The sequence below is a fragment of the Manacus vitellinus genome, unplaced genomic scaffold (assembly GCF_001715985.3).
Source record: "Manacus vitellinus isolate BGI_N305 unplaced genomic scaffold, ASM171598v3 scaffold_29_pilon, whole genome shotgun sequence".
In the NCBI taxonomy this organism is placed as follows: domain Eukaryota; kingdom Metazoa; phylum Chordata; class Aves; order Passeriformes; family Pipridae; genus Manacus; species Manacus vitellinus.
This window is the reverse complement of record NW_021940207.1, coordinates 2661234-2685584: the sequence shown is the minus strand read 5'-3', so window position 1 is coordinate 2685584 and position 24351 is coordinate 2661234. Positions and strand designations below refer to the sequence as shown.

Genomic DNA, 24351 nt, shown 5'->3' with positions numbered 1-24351 from the left:
ACTGTGCTTTATGGGCTCCCTTGGTCTGCAGCTCACCTGCTGCGGACTGACTTCTGGGGCTTCCTCAATCATGCTGTGATGGTTCGAGAGAGGGACTCTCCCTAATGCACATCCCCTGCACAGTGAGAGCAGTGTGGCATGATTTGAGACAAGTATGCTTGATTCTCGAGGAAGTGCCTGTTACCATGTCAGTCACTGAAGGTCCAGCTAATCCTGCTGCTTTTCTGTTATGTAACTGCTGAAATGCATTCAAATCTGCATCCCAGACACTTGGTTTTATGCACATTCTCTTTTTGTAGCTGGCTGTCTTAATGCTGTAACTGTGCCACAGTTGCTCTAAAGGTGTATTTTAATGCTCTCATCTTCGCTGAAGTGAAAAGGTATTCTGGAAAGTCATTTCCATGTCATCTTAACTCCTAGTGGGTTTATAAGTTATGTAAAAGTATGTGGTCTGTCTATGATGTTCTTCATGATCCTTTTCTATTTATGGGTTGAAATAGAAGTATATGGGAATGTGAGCACTTGGCAGGAGGGTAGGAAGCATACTGGCCTTAAGTGTTTGTAGGAGCTGCATTTAGATTTTAGATCTCATTCCTACCCTGGTAGCTGCTTGAAGAATGCAGAGTGTATTGGGAGAGGGCTGTTTTTCTAAACTGAAGTGATTAGTCGCCAACTGGTGTGAATTAAACATAGATGTGGATCATCTCTGTACCTTAACTGGAAGAAATCCATCCATGCTGGAACTAGAAAACAGGACTGTAGCTACCAGTGTGGAGCGAGTCACCATATGTTCAAGCTGGTGAAACAGAAGGAGTGGGGCTGCAAAGCTCTGAAAATGCAGTTGATAGATCATTAACCCAAAGGCTTCAGCTAGAGTCATCCTGGTTTCCAGGCATTTGGTGATAAACAAAGAAGTGGTGGGCTTTGCTCTTAAGCTGTGTCTGGCAGTGAGATATTAGGCTGAGGAAACTCAGAAGCAGTGTAGGGCAATCTCCCTAGAAAAGGCTGACTGTGGAGAGGAGCAGAATGAGTCATTGAAAGCTGATTGAGCAATGCTTTCTGAGTCATGTCGCTAATGCACAGAGAGCAGATGAACCCATCTCCTGTGGTGGATTTCTTATTCTGGGGCCTTCTGATTCCAGCAGCCATGAGTCACTGAATGTCAGTCTCAATATAATTTGAACCCTGTTCCCTGCAGTTCTTAACCACTGCAAGCACTAGGATCTTTCACTTCTAAAGCTGATCTGTAAAGAAAACTATTAATTGTTTTAAAATGTGTGGAAGATCATACCATGTCTGAATAGTACCACTAAAATCCTCATTCTAGTTGCAGTGTAACCTTGAAATAGTTGAAAGGAGTATCTGTGAAACTTGTACTGAAGCACAAAGGAGGATCAAAACAAAGTAGGTTTATTTTCACTGCAGCCACTTCAAGGAGAGCCATTGTCATCTTAAAGAGCCATTCTTCTTGCTAAGCTTTAAGCAACTTTCTTTTGCATGCAGCCCTTTGTATAGCTTTCTTCTCTGTTCATAGATCTCTACTCTTGTCAGTCCACCTCTTGAGTTGTCCAGCTGTGTGGACATGCTTCCATGAGCTGAGGGAAGTATTCTGTAGTGGAGATGGAGTGCGGTCACTCTGATGTTGTGTCTCGCAGGGATGTAATGCAAGGCTTGAGCAAAAGACTGGAACATTGTCCATATTCCCTGAACTCCCATCGTGGGCAAACTTGGTGAAGGCTGACAGAAAGCAGTAAGTGCTGTAAGCTGTGTTGATTCTATTGTGCTGTCTATGCTTGTGATGTTTGGAACTCTTCAAGATGCTGAACTGCAGAAGTCAAGCAGGAGCAAGGGAGGTCTGCTTATAAATGTGTTAAATACGTTGTGCAGTTGAGACCTCCTTGGTCCCTGATGCCATTAGATGGGAGTGCAGCAAGAGTTGATACTGGGTGTGTCCTTCAGCTACTGCAGAGGCTCCATTGATAGCTGGTGAGTTGGGTCAGTCATCTAAACCTGTTTCCTTGTATTCACTGTTTTTAACTCATGTGACTTTGCTGGTACCTGGAAACGCTTTACCAATTGTCTGACACAAATCAAGTTGGGTAAATTGTACTTAAATGTGAATTCGGGTTTAATTTGTAGAGCTGTAGAATTGTGGGTTCTTTCAGGCTTGAGGAGGATCATAACTGGTATGGAGGCAGGCTGCTGCTACACGTGAAATAATGCTAGTGCCTGTGTCTCGGCTGTATTTGTGCTGGTAGGCTACCATTATAAAACAAACTGGCAGAATGGTCCTGATCTCGTGGCTAAATCTGTAGTAAGGAAAAGTATCACCTCATGTGTTAACCAGGGGCTGACATAGCACAGAACCAGTCGCTTCTGACTCTGAGCAAGTTTGGTATCAAGTTGCATTACCAGTGTAGCACAGCTAACACCCATCTGCTGGTTGGTGGCAAATCTCTGTGTACTTCTGTTTTGTACCAAACAAGGATTTGCATTAAGAATACTCCTAGTGAGTAGTCAAGGTGGGGGCATGTGTGTAGATATGAGAGTATTCAAAGTAGTAAGGGCAAAGTAGATCAAAGAGGTGCAGATGGGACTATAAAATGGCACCCTGAATTCAAGATACATAGTTGTACATTGGTGCATATAGGAGGTGGGTGGATGAAGGACCAAAGGCAATTCTAGCAGTACTTGTAATGTAGTTAATCAGCTTGAAGACTGAATTCAGTGTGATCTTAGAGTAAGGATAAGTGACAAAATAGTTAGCTTCTTGCTGAGTGGTGGTTTGAAAATGTAAGTTAAATATCAAGAACCACTAGAAACAGATCAAAGCAGGGGATATGTGGTTGTCATACTGTCTTTATCGTGCTTTGCTTACATCTTGAAAAACTTGTGCAGTTTTGTGCTCACTTCCAGAAGCAAAGCATTTAGAGGAAGACACTATGAAGGACAAGAGCATAAAGCAGTTTCCCTGTGAAGAGCAAACAGAATAAGGTGGGAACATCTCATTCTGGGTAAAGGTAATGGAGGCAGCAGAGAAGATTTGCGAAATCCTGAGTGGCCTGGAGATCAGAGTATGGGGGCTAGTTCTTAATTGCTTTTTCCTGCACTTGAACTGGAGGCCATTAAACAAAGCAGGGGTAAGGAAGAAAAAGCAGGCTTAAAACAAAAAGGAGGATGTTTTGTACAGTGATTATAAGAAAAAATGTAGTGTGGTTTGTTTGTTTTTGCCCTGGGATGCTGCTGATGAGAGGAAACTGGGCAAATATTTAAGACATCCATTGAGAGTTCTAAAATAAAAAAGCTATTGCAGGGGGATCTCCTGGGGAGTGTTTTCTTGACCTGTCCTCTGTTACCTGACTGTCCCTTCCTTGATGACGTTGGAGACAATACACTGAGCAAACAGCTCTGCAGTATGAACCAATGCTGCTCTTGAATGTGCCATTGAAGCTGGAACCAGGAACTAACCGTGCACGGAAAGTTTGAGGCTTGAACTCCACTCCTAGTGTATTTTGTATGAGGAAGAAGCCTAGAATTTCACTGCATTGATGGAGAATTTTTTTAAGACTGAAAGCCCTTGAATCATGCTATATCTGCTCTCCATCTAACATGTTTTTACTAACACAAAAGATGAGGAAGCAGTTGGCTCTGCTACCTAGTACTGTGATGCAATTAAAAATCCTGATTTCTGCCAGTAACTTCAGTGAAGCTATTACAGAGTATGTTCTAACCTAACATGAGAAAGCAAAGCCTCATTATCTCAGTCAACATTTAAAGTTTGTAGATCTTCCTGAGAGGAGACTTTTAATTTCCAGTGCTAAGCTTGATCAGCAGTCTTCTACATGTTTTACAGTAGTATAGCAAAAATCCAAGGCTTTTTGAGAAAGTGATTGGCTTGTCATGCTGGCAGGAGGCTTTGTCTTGTATATGCTGTGTGTCTGATCCTGTTGCTCATCAAAGCAGACGTTTCCTTTATGCTAAAAATAGTGAAACAAATAACTTAAGCAGCATTAAAACCCAAGAGGGAGATTATTTTTTATTTTTAAGACTAGGATGTGCTTTCTAGGATTCTTCTGGAAAGGGTTTGTAGGATTCTTATGATCCAGCTTTGACCAGTTGCATAACCTTTCAGGAAGCTATTCTATACAGTGCAAGTCTTAAAGGGGACACAGGAACTCTTCCTCACCTTTGCTTGTAATAGTCCATATCTGAGTGTGGAAGCCAGCACTGTAGCAGTCTGAAAACACACCCTTGTTTCTTATCTGGAATGAAAAAACTAGTAAATAGGAAAGAATTTCCTAGAGTGGGCAACAAGTTGCTTTCATTGTTGTAATGGTGCTCATTTTTTTCATCATTTGGCCTGTGTGAATGACCTTTGGCAGATGCTGAAGCTGTAGCTCAGCAAACATTTGAAACTTGTTGGGCAACTATATTCAATTCTCCATGTTTTGGGTTCCAGCCCTGCAGGTTATCTCTCAGTGGCCTCCTCATGCCTGTTAGGACTGTGTGTGTAAGTAGTTGTGAGTCTGTGGTACAGCCACTTCCTTAAATCTGAGACAGTGGTTTTGTTCTGTTAACCAACAGGATTGTCTTATCTTCTGGTGTGGGGATGCTGGCCTTGCTGCCAGTACACTATGTAGCCTTGGTCCACCTGTGTGGGACAGTGAACAACCACAGGCTTTTCCTACTCTGGAACTACATGGGAATCTACTACTACAGAGTGTTATGCCTCTGTCTTAACAAATATGGTTACAGAGGCTTGTACTGGAAGTAAATTCTGAAGTTATAAAGTGTTAGTTATGGGAATGGAAGAAAAACATATTTGAAAACATCTTCTGTGCTAGATGGAGAGTCAGACATCAAAAATGTTGATGACAGTGCTATGTGAAGCCACTGACAAGTGGCAAAAGGCAGCCTGTTAATAGCCAGAGACACTTGTCCAGCAGAATGTGGGAGTAAAAGCCAGAAAGTTCATGACTGAGCTTTGGGAAAACTGTTGCTCTCTTTCTCACTACTTTAACTTAACAAGTGACTTTTTTGTTCTTTTTTTTTTCTTTTTAATGAGCAGAAGTAGCCATCTGGAAGCTGAAGACCCATAGCAGAGAAGTATGAGTAATGTTTTTCTGTGAGGACTCACTACGTATAGCTAAAAATATTGGTGTTAAGGTTTAAGAAATTAAAAGGGGTTTTTTTGTCTGTCTAAAATTAAAAGTAGTAGCTGCACTATAAACCTTGCTTTAGCACAGAACTCACATCTGCAGTGCCTTCAAATGGGCAGCTACTTCAGTTTATTAATTCTAACTTCTAAAGGATATGTTACTCTTGATAATCCAGAAGTCACTTTGTCCCTCTGATGTGTGTATTTTTTTTTGTATTCTCTTTTTTTCCTGACCTTTGAGATGATCCAAGGTTGGGTCACTTTAACTTCATTGTTGCAGTGTTCCTGAACAGACACATATTGGTTCACTGTCCACATCTGTCTCTAGGCTGGCCTCTCCCTATCCTTTCTGCCCAGCCCAGACAAGTGGGTGTAGGCTAACCCACCCAAACAGCAGTGTGAAGATGGTTGTTATCTAATGCTCTGCAGTGCCAAAGTGGAGAAGTACGTGTGTGCTCATCCCAAGGCCTGCCCTGTCACAGTTGTAGTGCTCTTCTCGGGACTAAGCCAACCAAGCAGTTGCTGCTGTGGGTATTATGACTTGGACCTAAGTGAATAGGAGGGCATATGACTCCAGGAATGGGATCTGGTGAAGTAGCTGTATATTTTTAAAAGTCTTCTGCATCAATAATGTCTACCAGCTTTTTAGCTCTCTCCAAAACAGTCTTCCTTTGAAGAAAGAGGAGATTAGCAGTTTAAGAGGGTAACTTCTGAGGCACTGTCCCCCAATTCAAGTGGGTCATGGTTGAGGTCTCCCATTCCAGTGGTACCTCATGGCAAATTGTTCTCAGTTTGGATTCTGACCTGTGTCTTGGTATGGCTGCTGGGGATTAGCAAAGGCTCTTAAATTGATGTGTAAAAACTGTGTAAAAGTGGTGATAAACAGAGGTGTACTTGCTGCTAAGAGCCCCCTGCCATACAGTGATAGGCTTGATGACATCTCAAACATTTGTGTGAACTATGTTCAAAAAGACTATGAACTACCTCTGTTTGATACCTCAGTCTTTGATTTGCTCGTGGTTCCAGGCCTATGTTTTTTCTCACATTCAGGGGGTATGCCGTGGATGCTAATACTTGAGGCTTAATCTGTCCATGCTGATTTTTGTGATGAGAAGTAAGCCTGCATCAGTGCCAATTTTAAGCTTCAGTCCTGGCTACAAATTGTTGCTGTGCAGCCTACTGATATATGCCCTCTCTTGCTCCAGGTATTAAAGCAACATGGGAAGTGAAGACTAAAGTTCCATCATGATTGGAGGCTTATTCATCTATAATCACAAAGGAGAGGTTTTAATCTCTCGAGTCTACCGGGATGACATTGGGTAAGTGCTTCCTGTTGCATCCCTGGTCTTTGCATTTCTGTCTCATTTTGGTGCAGTAAACAACCCAGAGCTGCTTTGTTCTGCATTAGCTGTGCATGCATGTAAGACTGCAACTCAACTTGCTGCTCTAGGCTTAGTTCAGAAAAAAAAAAGTTTAAGCCCTGATCACCTACAGTAAAGGATGGCCTGCAGCCAAACCTGGGACTTTCTTTTGGGTGGTAGAGATCTGGCCATGATTCCAAATGCTTCAGCAACATGGACTGCCACTGTGGGAGTCCACCTCACTGTAATCATTAAAACTTTACAGGAGCAATAATGTGGGAACTGTCTGTCACACACTATAGCCAGGGCTCTGAATTAGTTTCAGACACTGAAGTCTAACATCAATTACAGGTAGGCAGGAGACCATGGTCTTGGAAAGTTTTATCTGCAAGCAGTCTCGTAGTAACCATGGCTGTACTCCTGAGGCTGGCATTCTGTCCCCCAGCTTTGTATGGCAGCCTACTATGTGAAAATCTGACATTTATTGGATATTTAAAGTTGTGGGAAGCACTGAAAACCTTCAGTAGATTGTAGGTGTCTTATTGCACTTCACAGAAGTGTTACACAGAAGTGGATCCGTGCAATCCTTAGGCTGCTAGTTCCCAAAAGGGATCTTACTAAAAATATGGTGTCTTGTAGGCAGCGGATAGTGCTATAAGGAACCCAGTATCGAGTGATGGTGCTGCTTGGGCTGAAAACCGTAAGTTGCACAAGTTTTCATTAGTCAGGCATTGGCTGGAAGTTAGTAATTAAGTTAACAAGTTAAGACAGCTAATGGAAGCAGAGCAGTCGTAGGTGTTAGTTCAAAGTCCAGTGAGAGAGATCCTTGAAGCCAGTTTAGGAAAAAATAGTTTTTATCAGGTCTTCACAGTGACTAGTGGTAGGATGTGCTGTGAAATAACTCTTTGCCATAAATTACAAAAAACTGTCAAGCCAGTCTACCTTCAGCTTGGTCTGGTCTGAAAAGTGTGTTCCTTCTGGTTATGGATTGTCTAGTGGAGGTTAAAAGTTGAGGCAGAACTAGTAGCTAGTCAAGGATTCTTGTACTGTTTCATTGAGGGAGGAGTAATCAACACAGTGTCTGTAATGAGGCTTCACCTAATGAGCTTTTAAGTCTCTTGGCTTGTTCTAGGTCAGCTAAGGTGAAGTAGTTGTTCTAAGGTTGACTGAGTTATTCTAGGACTTCCACACATAGCTGAGCCAAGGAAACATATTTCTCAAGCAGAAAGCCAGTGGCTATGAAGTTTTACCTCTTCTCTACTATACAAACTCATTTCAGTCTTCAGTACTTGTTAGCTAAAGATCTTCAGAGCAGTTCACACGACAGGTCTGACTTTGTAAAGCTGGTATCACAGTGACTGAGCCAAGCCAGTCTGGATTATAGATAAATCTTGAGAATGTTTCGGGTGAGGGCTAGGGACACTTTTACTGCAGTTTCTGGCAAAAATATTTTTTTGTGGTTTGCAAACTTGAAACACTTAAAAAGATTGTGCTCAAGCTGGTGTTTATTCAAGAAGGCCTTTTAATTTAAATGGCATTCTGGCTGTGGAGATGTAAACTGGGGAGCAAAGTAGTTATTTTTAATGTGGTCTTCTATTGCTTTTTATCTTGGCTCATTTCTCTTACAAAGTGAGTGCCTTATGTTGAGTACGTGATAAAGTACTTCCTGCTGGCCAGCCGGACAAAACTAGAAAACGTTATTTCCTTCCTGATCCTGTCCTAACTTTTTCACTTGGTAAAGGGTGCCAAAAACATTCCAGTGTTTTCTCTAGGACTTGAGGAGTTAGCGTTCCCTTGTGTGAAATCATCCGTTCAGTTCCTGTGAAAGTGTCAGTCTTGTGACTTAGGTGGAGCTGGTGCTGGCTGTTAACCAAGCTTGCTCCCCAAGGTGTTGGATTCCTTCTCAACAGGCCTTCAAATTGTTTGGAGTTTTTTTAAATGCGTAGCCTTATAGAGCAAGGTGTTGTAAAATGGCTGTGTCTCATCTTATGGTGTAATCAAGTAACCAACAATCTTGCTGTTTCCTAGTCTGAATGTTAGCATCAATGCCAGATCTACTTAAAAGCTTTTAGTATGCTAATCTTCAGTGGGAGGTAGGGAATAGCCATGATACTGTAGCTTGTACTCTGTAGAATTACTGTTTTTGCCCAAACAACCAAGTAGTAGACTTATAGAGTACTATACAGTTCTTAGTTCCTAAGCAGCAGATCTGAAGTGCTGAGGGCTGAGCCCACCCAGCTTGTTGGGAGGTAGGTTGAATAGGAAATGAGCATAACTGCTCCCTGTCTTTGTGAGTGATTGACTCTTAGGACTCCTTGGTCTTGGCTATTGCCTTTGGCATTCTGAAGCCTCAGCCTCTGAGTTGGGGGATATTAAAGGTCATCTATGGTTACAAGAACACCTCCCCTTGCACTGTTTAAGGGCCTGAAAGAAGTACATACCGGCTCAGATGTAATAAGCAAAGTGACAAACAATGAGGAAATCCTTCTTCTGACTTCATTAAAGGCAGAAGTACCTCAAAACTTGAACTTTCTTTGCTTGCAACTTAGAATGGCTTTGTTGCATGTAGCGCGTCTGTCCATATAGCAGCTGGCTGCATGTATAAGCAGCTTTATTAAAAAAAGAGGCAAAACACCATGCATTTAATTCAGGGTACCATGGAGGGCTCTACTGTGATTTTCAAGTGCCTTGTTCTTCAGTGACTTAGTCGTTGGGGAACCTACCTGCGTTTAAGAATGCAGCTCTGTAATAAAAATTAAGCTATTTGGAACTGAGCAGCTTACGTGATAAACTGCATGCACTTTAAATGTAATAGACTTTGGTTTCTGAGCTTCTAATACATCACGTCGGCTTCGTGGCTCTTGATTCTTAAGGAAAAAGTGCAAGCTGGATAGAGCAGTGTCTGAATCTGCAGGATGTGCCCTATCTCTCCAGATGTGCTCCAGCTCTATCAAACTTGCTGTATTTCCTGTTGGCTGGACCAACCAGAAAGCATCAACCCAAACAGCTTCAAATGAGAAGTACTGTCAGAGAAATTCCCACCCAGACATGTAGCCCTGTTCTGAGGCAGACTGGGAAGAAGATACCTGATACTCTGCTGTGTCCCCAGGTGATGCCTCTGACTGAGGCTTTGGAGTTTTTCTTCTCCAAGGCCTGCTACCTATATTAGCAGAGCAGACTGGGTATCACTGATGTGATACAGGTGCAGCTCATCTGGAATAAATGCCCAGTTAGCCCTAAAATTCAGCCAAACAAGTCAGTCCACACTGACAGCCTGACCATGGCATGTCAGCATTGTACCTTGCGAGGGCTTCGTTGCTGCCGTAGCTTGTTACTGTCCATCCAATACCACCTTGGCCTTTTGTGCCCAGGAGCAGGGGGAGGGGGTGCTGTTTGGTCTCTTCTTATCTCTTTGGATTCATTGTGCCTTGTGTGTGTGTTTCTAACCCTTTCTCTTGTTGCTGTCACTCCTCCTTTCTCCGCTGGCGCCATTTCTGTCCATCCCATCTCATTGGCTGCTGTAGCAATAGGTAAGAGACCACCACTGGCACTGCACAGTGGGCACCTGGTGTGCTAGAAAAGCCTCCCTGACCTGAGGCTTCTCCTCTAGTGTGCACCAGTCTGGTTACTGGTTCTGGTTCTTCATCTAGTGGGTTAGAACTTAAGGCTGGGAGGGCTAATGCTCCAGAACAAGCTGGACTTTCCTTACAAGGCTTACCAGAAGGGAGGATTGGGGCTTTTAGATATTGTTATTTTATATTAGATTAAATTACTTTCTTATGGAAAAACTTGAGTAGAAATGAAATATTAATTTAACTCAAACTTGCAAACCTTCTGGAGCAATATAATCTGAGAAGTATTTGAAAGACAGAATTTTGCTTATGGGGAGCATGTTTACTGATGAAACTTCTGCATATGTCCCCAGACCTTCAAGGAGCAAACACCTGCTGTGATAGCATATGTTCCTTTGAATATCCTTTGTTTTCAAACTTGGAACTGTCTGTTGGATTGTTGACAACTCTCAGTGCTTACAAGCATTTGTATGCCTGTATCCTTGCTTGCAAGGATGATATTACTATCTGTTCTCAAACATGGTTCTGCATAATCAGTACCATGGCCTTGATGCTGCAGTCAGACCCCCTGTTCTATGGTGTCTGAGAGTGTGAGTAATAAAGCATGACTAGATAAATCTTGGCTTGGTGTGTAGACTGTTGCTTTAAGTCTTGGTCTTGTCATATAAAGCACTTGGGCTTCCTTCCCATGTTCTCAGGGTTGGTGGACTTTTAAGTTAATTTGGGAAGTTTATCTTGATTTGTAGTTATCGGATAAGAAAGTTGTAGTGTGAAGAGGTGGCATCCAGAATGCTGCTCAGAATCCCTGTTTAGCCAGGAGTGTTTTTTTCCCTGTTGATAGTGCATAGACAGTTTGGATCAAGGATGGCAGCAGCTTGCACAGCACCTTTTCAGCACTGGGCAAAACCCTTGACTATAAATGGTCTTGCACCATGCAGTGCTGCTGGCACAGTGCTGTTGCACTGTGGGGACCCTAAGTCCTGGTGCAGGACACCTGTTCTGAAGCCAAACAGGCTTGAGGTGACATGTAACTGGAAAGCCAGCGTTGTTCCTAATCCTGCTGCTGCTTTGAGTCTGCTCTCCAGGGTGTGTGGGGTATGGAGGTGAGGTGGATCTGAGAACTAAAGCTCCCTTTTGGGCTGTACCTGGGCACTGACATCTGTTGGGTCGCTTGGACAGGGTTTTCTGTTCTTTTCCTCCTTGGTATTTCTGGAAGAAACTGCCATTGACACATGTCTTGGGAGACTGCAGCTTGCTTAGGGGCAAGAGTGTGAAGACCTGGGCATGCAGCATAGACAGTAATTAGGTATTTGGTCAAAACCGGACTGTTGGAGCCATAAGCTGCTAATGTGTTTGTTCCCAGCTATGGCAATCAATTTGGAGTGCTGTCAAAATTAATTGAAGGAAAGGTTCTGTTGCCATCTGACTCCTTACTACAGTTACACTGTAGTCCAAAGCTCCCTAGAGACCAGTAGCAGTCTCTGTCCTTTAGTTTGTTCACAATTTGATGTCTAACTCTGCTCAGAGTCTTGACTTGTCCCTCTTAGAGACATCCCCAGGCACCCTTTCTAGGTGAGCTTGGTGTGTGTAGTTCAGTGTCTGACTGTACCCGCATAAGCAGAACTGTGCAGCCAGCTGGGGTTCACGCTCAGGGTGCTGACTTACCTCTGGTGGTGGTCTCGTAGGCGGAATGCTGTCGACGCCTTCCGCGTCAATGTCATCCACGCACGGCAGCAGGTGCGCTCGCCGGTCACCAACATCGCCCGCACAAGTTTCTTCCATGTCAAGCGCTCCAACATCTGGCTGGCTGCTGTCACCAAGCAGAATGTCAACGCTGCCATGGTGTTCGAGTTCCTTTACAAGATGTGTGACGTGATGACTGCCTACTTTGGGAAGATCAGTGAGGAGAACATAAAGAACAACTTTGTGCTGATCTATGAGCTGCTGGATGGTGAGATGTTTCCCTTATCTGCTACAGGACATTGCACTTGGTCATTCTAAAATCCTTAGCTTAGTTTGATGTAGTAATAATCCTTGAAGTATTTTTAACATGTATGGTGGAGTTCAAAATTACATGTTCTGCTTTCTAATGCCATCTGTACTGTGAGTGTGGATGGCACCTCAAGCCCATAGCCTTGTGCTGATTGTGGCTGACTTTCCTGAAGTTTTGGGAGCTGTGCACTTGTATAACTGAGGCAGCTGGTACTGGAGCCCAACTTCTGAGGGGATCCTGCGTAGATGTTGGCCTGTCCTTACACCGAGGTATATAATGAGAACTGTCAGTAGCACCTCCAAGACCAGCTAGTGCCCAGGTGGCTCTAGCAGTGTACGGTGGCAGTCACCCCAAGCTGCAATTGGTTGCCCCTAGTGAGTTGCCTTTTGGGCTCATTCCTGAACAGAAGGAAATCAATCAAACCCAACCTGCTCTGTCTCAACCCTACTTCCTCCAGTGATAACAGCTCCATATCACACCACAGATTAATGACACAGTGTCCCTTCAGCTGCTTGTGATATCAGCCTGCCTGTGGAGGTGCCCTTGAGCTGTCCCTGTTTCACATAGCATGAACACTTTGTATTAGTTATGTTTCAATTTTTTTTCCAGACAAAGCACCCACATATGTGTGTCCTGGGATTCTTAACCAGGGGTCACAGTGATGTTCTCTCTGTTCTCTCAGGACAGACCAAGAGACTTCAGTTTCTCTTCTTTGATCAGTCACTGCTGGTCTCCTTATAGGCAACAGTGAGATCAAACCTCCCAGTATGGTGTTGCTCAGTGCCATGTTAGTGGTCTTCTCTCTCCTTTAGATCTCTTGAGGGTTGTTCTCTTCCTCTTTGAGGGCAGTAGGTGTGAAGTGAACTGGCTGTAATTATCATGTTTCCCTCCCACACAGTGCCACTACTCAGCTGTTGTTTCAGATTTTGGTTGTTATTACATCTTCATAAGAACAACAAAACCTGAAAAAATGCTGCAAAGATAGATTGCTCTGCTGTTGGATTAACCCTCCTTATTGTCCCTTGGATGTTTTTGGAAAAACTCAGTGTGCCCCGTGCACATGGCTAGCCTAGTTGATATTTAGTCCTGAAGTGCAGTTGTGTTTAAAAATCAGCAAATTCATCAGTTGAACAGCTTTCCATCACCCCTTCTCTCCAACTTATTGCACTGGCTCAGTGTAGCAAGAATGTTTCTTTTCTCTTAGTAAGGAATGCTACCGCGACTTATCCAGAAAGTCAGTGTGTAAGCGGTGCCTGTGCAGTAGTTGGCTGTCCCCTTACAGGAATGGTTAGCATAGTTGTGTGCTTATACCTTGCAGCTCTGAACTAACCTTCTTTTACCCTTCTGTAGAAATCCTGGACTTTGGCTATCCTCAGAACTCTGAAACAGGTGCCCTGAAGACTTTCATCACTCAGCAAGGCATCAAGAGTCAGGTAATCAGGGGAATTTGGGGTATGGTTCTGCTCTGCTGGTTATTTTTCTGTAAGCCTGTTCAAGAGAGTATGGTCTTAATTACCATCTAAGCGTTTGACCTGTACTGAAGGAAGGTGCCTGAGTAGATTGAGAACACCCTGGCAGGGGTGTAGCTCAGTGGCACATTGTTCGAGGTGTCCCTGCTCTGTGTGACCTCATGTTCCCTAGCACATGGTAGGTTGAAGGAGCAAGGGCCCAGAACTAGGATAATGCCAGTCCCTTGTCCCATATAAATGATTGCTGGCATCAGACTCTGCTCTGTGTCAGCTCCTGACAGAGGATAAACAAATCTACCTGCTGAGCCAGAAATAGCTCTTTTGTGTGTGAATCTCACTGAGCAGGTCTGTTCTCCACCAGCCTTCAGTGCTTTGAGCTGTCAGGCTTTCGTGCCTGCCTTATAATGAAGTATTCTTCAGCCTTGTGAATCTTGCTGTCAGTCAGGAAGCTGATGTTGCTCTGTCTCTTCTTGTAACATCCTTGCAGATCAGCATCGGTACAACCCGAGCATTTTCATGTTAGAGATGAGAATCTCTGCTGTGCATTTAGCATAGTATTAACCCTTGCAATAAAGTTTACATGGAGGCAGAAGATAAAGGGCACCTTGGGAAAAAGACACTTAAGTTTGACTGGTTTTGTGAGTGTGTTTAAACTAGTTCTAAACCTATTCCAGGCCACAGCCCTCAAAACTAGACTTTCTATCTTGGAAGCTCATGCTCAACCTCTGAATCCGAAGGACACTTACAGTCTGTTTCTTGTGTCCCCAAGGAATATTGTTCTTATTGTCCATCTAGCACAGCTATGGAAGTCAATAATGAGGACTTAACTTAAAACTCAGTCCTCTCCCCTGGGTAGCAGTGAGTCAGGAAAAAAAAGCTGAGAGTCTGTACTGCAGCAGTCTGTGGCAAAGTAAAGTTTCAGCCCCAGGTACAAACAGAAGCAAACAAGAGCCTGTGCGGTGACCGTTCTTGTTTAGGATAATCAGAGTTCAAAGTCTCTGGAAGCTCTGATTCAATTCAGTTCCTCAGCACTGACTTACTGAGAACTCCTTCTTAAAGTTTTAATCTAGTAGCAAGACTAGCTGCATCACAAGAGGAGATGAGAGAGAAGCTGCCCCTGAGCAACCTATTTCCTGCTAGAACAGCAAACTGTTTTGCAAGAGGGCCAGATATGAGTGCATCCGGTCTGAATCCCCGTCACGAGCCCTACCATAAATCTCTCTGGCCTTCTGCAGTCTGACAATTTGGGCAGTCAGCACTGAAGATGGCTGAGTCAGCTCCTGTTCCTAGGAAAACTCAGAACTAACCACCACCCTCGTTTCCTTCCCTCAGTCTTTTTTTGCTTTTGTCTGTTTTAACGAACTCTTGTGCTGCTTGTGTGCAAACCCTGGCCACAGCATCATCCTTCATTCCTTACAAAGAGGAATTTGGATTTCAGCTTTACATAAGCAAGCAGTTCTTCTGCTCAGGGTTGGAATTTTGTTCAGCCTAGTTCAAAAAGCAGAAGTAATCCATTGCAGGTGCAGTATGGCAAGGACAACAGTGGAAACAGTACTTGCCGTGTTTCCTTGTCTGCTGTCTGATACATCAAACCTTCAGCTGCTCATTGACTTAAAGCCAGCTTCACACATGTACCTTGGACCAAAATCTGGGACTAGGTGGCTTGCTGTCTGTGTTCCTTGTCTCTGCTTAGTTCCTGATGATGCTTTCCTTGGGCTTGTGTCCTGTGGAATTTAAGGACCAAAATCCAGTTATGGCAGACTTGACAAACCCAACTTTTTTACTTTATTCTCAGTGAAAGATTTGAGGCATCCTGAACTGCTGCACTCTGAGTGCCCACCCTATATGGCTACAGTGGTCTTTCCAGGGCAGGTGATCTCGGAATACAAGATTTGGTTTATTTTCTTTGAAAGTGCACATGATACTGCTTGCCCTGTGCTCTGGGAATGGAGTGATTTGCCACACAGGTTTTAAAAGTTGCTGGTGTGCACATGGTTTCACTTCTAGTCCCTGCACATGAAGCAGCCCACTACTCAAATGGCAGGACTGCAGGCTGTGCTGGTGTTTTGAACCAGAAGTGAGGAAGGCATTGGTTCGGGTATCTTCCTTCAGCAGAGGATAAACTTGCTCTTACAGCTCGAGGTGGAGCTGTGCTCTGTGTTTTGTTTTCATCCGTCAGATCCTATCTCCATCTGTGCAGACTTCATTAACTAGATATACACTGTAATTTTCTTCCTCTGCAAGTGCTTTCTGGGAGTGTTAGTTGGGGAAACATTGTAACTAAGAGTTGTCCAAACCTTAGATGTACTCAGTGCTAAAATGCTAGTGTTACTTTTTAAAATGAGAAGAGGGCTGCCACCAGCTGCAAGAGGCCAGGAAACCTGCTGGTAGCTGGCTATCTTTAACCTAGTCGACAGGCTGGCAACTGAGCACAAGGCGGGTATTCTTGGACCATTTTAGCTGACTTGTTAGTCCAGTTCTGGAAAGCACTAGCTCCTGAGAAGGCTCAGACCCAGGTGTCTTCAGTGCCTCCCGTAGGGAATGCTCGTGCTGCTGGGTGATCTCCATCCAGTCACTTTGCGTAGTAGCTGGTAGAGGGTCGTGGTACTGGTGCTGTTGCAGGAGATGAGAAAGTTACACATGATTGGTGTCCTTTTGGAAGCCAGACCACTGAGTATTAAATCTACTGCTCTTCTTAAGCCTGAACAAAGCATTGAACAAGGCAAATGAAGGAGGTGGAGTTTTTCTGTGGGACAGAAAAGAGAGGTACTTTGTGTACTGCATTGAGCACTTACCTAGGCAGTTCCCAGGGGAGTGTAAAACTCTGTCTCTTAGATGATATGATAATGTCTCTGCTTGCTCAGGAAATGACCGTGTCTGTGGCAAGAACGTGTGTGAAGCCAAGGCACTGCTGGTGTGAAGCTGAGATCATGTAGTGCCCCCCTGTGGGCCCAGCACGAGGCTGCAGTGGCAGAACCCACTTCTGTGTTGTGCAGTTGTTGTGGTGGAAGGGCAGAAATAAGAAGGATACGACTTTATACACGACCCAGACTTAAGGTGCCTGCTACTTCCCATAGTCTGTGCCATGGTAAATATCCAAGGCTTGCTTTAGGAATGCCAACATGAGTCTGCTCTGTGTAGGAACGTTTTTGGGAGTGGTATTTGGCCTGTCACTCCTTCTGCTCCACCATGTATTTGTATTGTCCATAATGGGCCAAGTCTGAAAAGCCATTTCACTGCTTGAGGTGCTAGGTTTCCTGCAGGGAGCTAAAGGCCAAAACTCCTCATCTTATTTGTGCTAATTAGCTACCTAATTAACAAAGAGCTGACCTGCTTTTTTCCTGTCCTCAGGTAGCCTTAAGCCTAATCTGCTTCTTTCTCCCTTCCTCCCTTCTCTTGCTACTGACCTGCTTGCCTGTTAACCCTGTCTACACTGCGCTTGCTACTATACATCTACTTCTTGACTTTCTGCGTGTGACTGGACCCCACCTGTAGCATCAGGTAGGAATCCTCTCTGTGCCTCTCTACACAACCCTTGGTGCTTTTTGGAGACGTAGAGCCTGGGTGCTGTTCGATGTATGCTAGGTTAGTGTTGGTATGTAACCCTGATGACTGCAGTCATTGAGAAACAGGCCTTGGAGATTAGCTCTCTTGTGGCCCTGGGGTTTCATGTTGTCTAAGGGTGTGAACTGCTACACCAATCCATGTTAAGCTGCCTCTGTGCTTACCATGGATTGATGTGACAGTCTGAGACATGATTTGAGTGCCATTGGTGGAGCTTATGCCTCCCTGCACCTTGATGTAGCCTAATGGACTAGGTAACAAAACAGAAGAAACTTTACTGCTGTTGTTATGACCAATTTTTGTTTAGGCATAGAATTTGATATATTGAGCAGAGAATGACCAAATCACATGAGGTGTGACAGCACCTGTATCTTCAGTGACAAAAGCATTTATGTGTAATACATAGCAAGTGTTTGCTCTTATATTTAGAGCAAGGTTTCTTAGTATTTGAATTTATTTAGAGATCTAAGATGTCATTTCTTCCCTTCAGACTAAGGAAGAGCAGTCCCAGATCACCAGCCAGGTGACTGGACAGATTGGATGGAGACGTGAAGGAATCAAATACCGTCGCAATGAGCTCTTTCTTGATGTGCTGGAGAGTGTGAATCTCTTGATGTCCCCACAGGGTAAGTAGAAGGTGTTGAGCTAGCATCCTTCTCCCCCTCCAGATCTGGGAGTGGGGACTCTTTTAAGTGTTCTGAACTGTGATCTTTTCTAACCAGGTCAGGTTTTGAGTGCCCATGTCTCTGGCAGAGTGGTGATGAAGAGTTATCTGAGTGGAATGCCAGAGTGCAAGTTTGGCATGAATGACAAGATTGTCATTGAAAAACAGGGCAAAGGGACTGCGGATGAAACGGGGAAAAGGTAAGAAAGAGGTGTTATACCTGGTGGCCACTTGCCACCAGGGACTTATGAAAGGGCAACCCTTAATAGCTTTTCTGATCTGACAGACAAAAAGCTCATTTTTTTTCTTCCCTTCAGGTGTTACTGAAAACTTTGGGTAGATCAGTTGTCATGCAAACTACTAGCCTGAGGGCCTCAATACAGAGCTTCTCTACAGCTCTTTAAGTATTTTCAAGCATAGTCTTAAGTGTAGAGTTCTTACAGCTGGAAACACTTCCTCAAGATGGATTTTCCCAGAATCTGTATCTCTAGCAGTTCTAGTCAGTGCAGAGACTCTGAATCATAGGAGCAGTAGCAGTGCTCCCAAGGAACAGTGAAGGAACTCCTCTGACTGCTCTACCTGGACTGTTCCCATGAAGTAGAACAGGTGACATACTAGCGGTGGGTAAGGCCCTCCTGCGGCTTACAGGTGGTCAGTGGCCATGTGGGTTGGAGGCACATCCCTTCCGAGAGCTCAGCTTCCCTCCCTCCCAGCTGCACCTCAACCAGTACCCACATTGAAGCTGAAAACAGCTCTTAGGCCTTTTCCAGCCTTCCTGCTTGGGGTGAAGAGATAAAAGCAAAAGGACTTCGACTTTCTTCTCGCTAACAATTTGCAACTCATCTGTATTTCTCTTGGTTGTTTGTTTTGTTTTTTGCTGACCCCCAGTGAATTGGGAAGGTAGATAATCTGCTTCAGCTGTATGTGCATTCTGCTCTCCCCCTGTCTCTTGCTTCGTGTGACTTGTGCATGTAACTTGGATCTCAGACACTTTCCATGATGGTTCCTGTAAACACAGCTGAGCTGCTATTTGCCTTTTCTCTTAGAACCAAACCAAGAGCTATCACTTCACTGTCACCTTTAAGCCATCTTTCCTGTACCTGAATTGAGCTAGTAAAATGAATGAGCCTGAGGTGGCTGATGAGCCCTGTGGGGGTTTACTCTAGTGAAAATGTCAACTGCATGGGCCTCTGAAGAGTCAGTAACACTGTCACAAAGCTGCTGTGCCGGGTGCCTTTGTCTGTAATGTACTGGGTTTTTTGAGTTACAGAAGCAAGTTGAACAGGGACTCTTTCTAGGTGGTTCTCCCTAGCTGTGATTATCCAGTGGTTAAGAGCTTGGAAATATTACTCTCTAGAAGCATTTAGTTACGAGGTGTTCAAAAGGGACAGCTGCTGCCAGTTGGTTTTTGGCATCTAGCATGTGGCAAGGCCAACCCTGAGTAATGCTGCCTGAGACTTGGAGCAGTGCTAGGCAGCAGGGCTTTCCCAGTAGTTTTCCAAAGAAACAGGAACTAGTTGGCTAACATTGCCTGTCATCTGGTAAACAGATTAGGAAAGACTAACTCCTGCTTGCGAAGCACAAATCACACCACTGGGCTGTGTAACTAGACAGCCAGTCAGCCTGGGGTCAGTCTGCTTCCCCTTTGAGCTGGTGATGATGGTTCCTAGGACAGCTGAACCTGCCTGTAGTGCTCACACTGTCTCAGCACACTTGCACGGTTGTCCTGTTGCTTCCAGCAGTTGAGGCAGCCTAGGTGTCACATTGCTATGCTGCTGCCTCTTCTGTTGCTCCTGCCTTCACATCTTCTGGTCCCTCTCAGTAGCCAAGGGGTTTTGGTTGACCTCAGGACCTGTATTCTCAGAGACTGGTACCCGGCAGGTTAGGCTGATGTGCCTAGATAGATGGATGGTATCTGTGTAGATTTTAGGAGAGATACAGACTTGTATGTCATAATATTGTGGTCTTGGCAATTCAGTTCAGAATCAAACCACGTGCTGGCAGTGTGGAAATGAACAGCTGTTAAGAGATTTCTGAACAGGGAGACCCTGAACCTGGCATTTCCTGGCTGTGTGGCAGTGGGATAGCTTTGTGGACAGGAAAGTGTTTTCTCTCTTTTGAACTGTGCTGTGGGAAGACTTGGGCTGGCAGAGCCATCTTTGCAGTACTGAGTGCTGCTGGCAGGCAGACCCAAGCATTGTGTTGCTGGCTATGGCAAAAGGGTGCTCCTGTAAGCTCTCTCCTCTTTGGGGAGACGAGGGAGAGAATTCTTTCAAACAAGCTTCCTGAAATATGGTTTTTGTGGTGGTGAAACAAGGAAAGTCTGAGCCAAGAGGCTGCTGTCCCCTACATCTCTCCCTGCCTCCCCATTTCCTGGACACCTGCGATGGCAACATGCTCTGTAGAGTAGTTTCTGCCTGGACAGACTGTGACTGCACCAAGATACCAGGGCTGCAATTTGCACTTGTTTAACTTGTGTCTTGTGTTTTTAGCGGCAAACAGTCAATTGCCATCGATGACTGCACTTTCCACCAGTGTGTGAGGCTCAGCAAGTTTGATTCCGAGAGGAGCATAAGCTTCATTCCACCAGATGGAGAATTTGAGCTCATGAGGTACTGTGGTAGGGGGGTGAACAGGCTGGTGTTGGCATCTGCTTGCTGCTACAGTAATGTTGCTGCTCCCAGCCAGACTTGCAGCCCTTGAGCACTTAAAAAATACACACTTACTGCCTTCTTTTCAGAGTGGAATCTGTAGGGTGTCCCACAAATCCATCTGTTACAAGTGTGGGCGAAGCTCAGCTGCGTAGTTTTCTTTGCCACAATCGTAGTGTTGGGTGTGGGTTTTCTTACCTTCTGTGTTTGCTCTGTCTGTTTTTTTTAGTATTTAAAACTGGTGTCTTTGAACAGGGCCATTGGTAGGAACGAGATATAAAACTTGAGACTCAAGAAACCATTGCTGCCCTATGGCAGCACAGATCCTACTGCTGCTTCCTTCTGGGATGGTTCCCTTTTTGGCTGATGTTTCTAAGCTGTTTGCTGTGTGCAGAGACTGTCTCTTTTTGAAGGTGATACAATTTGAGACCATAAGGGCATTAACTTCTTCTCAGAGTTCACTGTAGCTTCCGTTCCTACAGATACCGAACCACTAAGGACATTATCCTTCCCTTCCGTGTGATCCCACTGGTGCGGGAGGTGGGTCGGACCAAGCTGGAAGTGAAGGTGGTGATCAAATCAAATTTCAAACCTTCCTTGCTGGCCCAGAAGATAGAGGTAAGATAATAAAAACCTGTCATCTCTTGTGCCTGGCAGTCATGCCACTAGTTTATGCCCCCTACGACAGAGTCTTCACAAATGAGTCTTCAAGCTTGTACAGGGCTAAAAGAGTGAACTGAGTGTCCCACCAGCTGTGTGATGTTGCTGTGCTGTGAAAGGGAGCTGCCATAGAGTAGGAAGGTAGAAGCTGTTTTCATTTGCACAGCCACCTTGGCAGGGGCCTCATTCCTTGCAGCAACTGTTCACTTACTCTCTCAGCCACTATAAAATTTTATATTCTTCTGTCTGCATGATCCAATGGTATGTCAGACAGGCAGCAGGCTGTGAGCTGTGTAAGACAGGCTGAGGATGGCCTTGCAGGTTAGTTCCTGTCTGGGAAAGGCTCACTGCTGCAAGGCTGGGCTGTCCAGAGCCTGGTGCAATGCCATGGCCAGCCTGGCATCCTTCCTGAGCTCATCTACCCAACATTAGCCAGGTTTCCTGCAGCCTGGAGGGCTCTGCCCTGTTCCTTACTGTCTGTTGTGAATTATGGAAGTGTGTTTGAACCTTTACTTCAAAGCAAGAAACTGGAGGACTAGCCTAGGATGCTGTTGATAGGTGATGTTTTCTGGGCCCTAAGATAGGAGAGAGAAGGCCAAGGGGTCCAGGACAGACAGTGTGAGACTGCACAGAGTGCCCAGGCTGCAGTCTCCTCACCCCTGCTCACCAGACTCTGCTTTCCAGGTCCGGATCCCAACACCTCTCAATACCAGTGGAGTGCAAGTCATCTGTATGAAAGGGAAGGCGAAGTACAAGGCCAGTGAGAATGCCATCGTCTGGAAGTGAGTGAGCATGTTAGGGGTGGGTAGGGCTTGGAGGGGCAGCCTCTTTAGTGCTCCTGTCTGCCCTGAGCATGTGTAGCAAAGGGGACAATGAACTTGGGGACTTTCTCACTTCTGGGCTTTCTCTGATAGGATAAAACGAATGGCTGGAATGAAGGAATCCCAGATCAGTGCGGAGATCGAACTGCTGCCCACCAATGACAAGAAGAAGTGGGCTCGGCCTCCCATCTCCATGAACTTTGAGGTGAGTCCCAGCCTGTCTTCCAGGGTGCACCTAACCTCAGAGAAGCTTAGTCAGTCCCTTCTGGGAGTTACATGAGTTTGAGTGTTCACTATCCCAAGCTGACAGGTGACTCCATGAGGTCAGCCAGGTATCAAAGCTAATGGAAGAAAATTGCCCTTAGAGCTACTACAGTCTGACACCATGCATGCAGGGAGTAGGGAAGGGAACAGTGGCTCTTGGTGTCCATTTCTAGATGCATAGCCCAGGGGCCTTCTGGCATTCGTGCATGAAGAGCATCTTACCCCCATTCCAATGCTTTCTGTTGCCTTTCCCTCTCTTAATAGGTCCCGTTTGCACCCTCTGGGCTGAAGGTGCGCTACCTGAAAGTCTTTGAGCCAAAGCTGAACTACAGTGACCACGATGTGATAAAATGGGTGAGGTACATCGGCAGGAGCGGGATCTACGAGACCAGATGCTAGCCCCAGCAGGCTGGCGGGCTCCCTCTTCTCCAAGCCATGCTCCGCCTCTCCTCGGTCTTCAGCTACATTCAGAGAAACGTCTGCCTGGCCCCTCGATGCAGATTGAAAGACCCTGTGGCTCACCCCGGGAGCGGACTCGCCTGCCTGTGCTCAGTTACCACCCATGCTGCAGATGAAGTTCAGAACCCAGTCGTGTGCAGAGGTGCAGCAGCATCCTGCTGCCCGTCCCAGGGTGGGCAAGGGCTAGTCTAACTCCCATCCTCTTGTGATCTTTCTAGGGAACGTCCACCATTAAACTCCTCTTCTGTTGGTGTCTCACTACTTGCATCATATCCTAGTATTTTTGAAGTTCTTGTGCATATGTACTCGTAGAATAGACCTAAACATAGACTGGACAAATCTGAGTTGAAGTTACCCTGGCTTCTGTACTAGCTATTGCTGTTGTGGTAGATGTTGCTGGCCAGTCTGAGATGCCTGGGGTGGTGAGTATGTTGGGCCCTCACCACAGGAGATGGTGGGCTCACCAGATACCACCACCACCACCTTATTTCTTGCAAAGTCGTCAGTATAGAGTCCTGCCGTGGAAGGTTTGTGACCAAAAAGGATGAGGGTTTAGGCTCTTACTGGTGTGTATGTGGGTGGCACAGCATTTCAGGTCCTTGGAGCATTTACCCCCACCCACTGCTGGCTTGAGCCAGTTTGTCCTTTCCAAACAAATTGGAGATGTGGCCCTGCTGTCCCAGGGATCGTGGGTCAGCTGAGCTCTGTCAGGATGTGAACGGGGTCTGTCCTCGGGGAATCTCAAATGCAGTTGGCGGTAAGAGCCCCCTGCCCCAGCCTGCCCTCTCCACACTTCTACCAAACGCTTCTGGGCCATAGGAATGCTGCTGCTACCCACAATCCTGCTTCTGGTAGTGTGGTCTCCATTTTGTACACTTTGTGATTTGTCCAGCTCTGAATCTAATAAAGTATGTAGAATGGAGAAGGCTGCCTGCACTGCTGTTTGGGACTGGTACTGCAAGAGCTGGGGCAGTTCCCTGGGCTGTGCCACAGTGTCTCGGGGCTTGCTTGTGCTTCTTCCCCCGCCCAGGGTTGCCTGGGGGTTGGAAAGGAACTGCAAAGCAGGTGAAAAGGACAAGTGATGTTTTGTTTCCAGCTGTGTACCAGTGCTGCAGCTTCCTGGGGAAAAGACGGTGCTCTGGGCTTTCCCTGGGGCTGCAGCTGGGATGAACTGAACTCTTGGTGAGGTGTGCCCAGCCCCCTGTAAGCCAGGCTTAAATGAACCTTGGTGGCCTTTCCTTGTGAACGAACTCGAAGCAGTTTTCCCTTTTAACTTGTTTTTTGTGTTGAGGGCCAAGGCAGGCACCATGCCCGGTAGCTGAGGGTACCAGCTGTACCTGGCCCTTGGCTCAGCCCCTCGGCCTTCAGTTTGTGAACAGATGAGGGTGTCCGACTGCTCATTCCTCAGACCTGGAGAGACAAAATTCAACCCAAACCCCAACGAGCAGTGTCGTGACCGTGGTTTGAGAGCAGAAACACTGATTTTAAAAGGGAGGGGAGAAGCCAAAACAAAACAAAACAAAACCCTCCCCAAGCCTCTTTCCCTCTGAGACAGGACAAGCAGAGGCTGAGCCGCCTCTGGTGCCGTGACGGGCCACTCCGCTCGCCCCCGATCCATCGCTCCCATCGCTCCTGCTGCTGCTATCCCGGCATATGGCAGCGGGACCCCTCCGACCGCCGCACTGTGCATGCGCGTCAGATCAGGACTACATCTC

General features: G+C 45.6%; 1 protein-coding gene across 9 annotated transcripts in view; it reads left to right on the top strand.

Moving 5' to 3' along the window:
- Window positions 1-23558, top strand: part of AP2M1 (adaptor related protein complex 2 subunit mu 1) — a 28379-nt gene extending 4821 nt beyond the window's left edge. The window contains exons 2-14 of one of the 9 annotated variants that reach the window (XM_018074875.2): window positions 6364-6477; window positions 10044-10049; window positions 11777-12042; window positions 13435-13517; window positions 17049-17054; window positions 17608-17743; window positions 17840-17981; window positions 18670-18681; window positions 20274-20393; window positions 20915-21050; window positions 21777-21874; window positions 22007-22118; window positions 22442-22576. In XM_018074875.2, coding sequence (XP_017930364.1) covers window positions 6404-6477; window positions 10044-10049; window positions 11777-12042; window positions 13435-13517; window positions 17049-17054; window positions 17608-17743; window positions 17840-17981; window positions 18670-18681; window positions 20274-20393; window positions 20915-21050; window positions 21777-21874; window positions 22007-22118; window positions 22442-22576 — 1326 coding nt within the window. In that variant the 5' untranslated portion in view covers window positions 6364-6403. Of the gene's footprint in view, window positions 1-6343; window positions 6478-10043; window positions 10050-11776; window positions 12043-13434; window positions 13518-17048; window positions 17055-17607; window positions 17744-17839; window positions 17982-18669; window positions 18682-20273; window positions 20394-20914; window positions 21051-21776; window positions 21875-22006; window positions 22119-22441 lie in introns of those variants that run through there. The other 8 variants (XM_008924485.2, XM_029960791.1, XM_029960792.1 and 5 more) reach the window with 8 other exon arrangements.
- The last annotated feature ends 793 nt before the right edge of the window (window positions 23559-24351 follow it).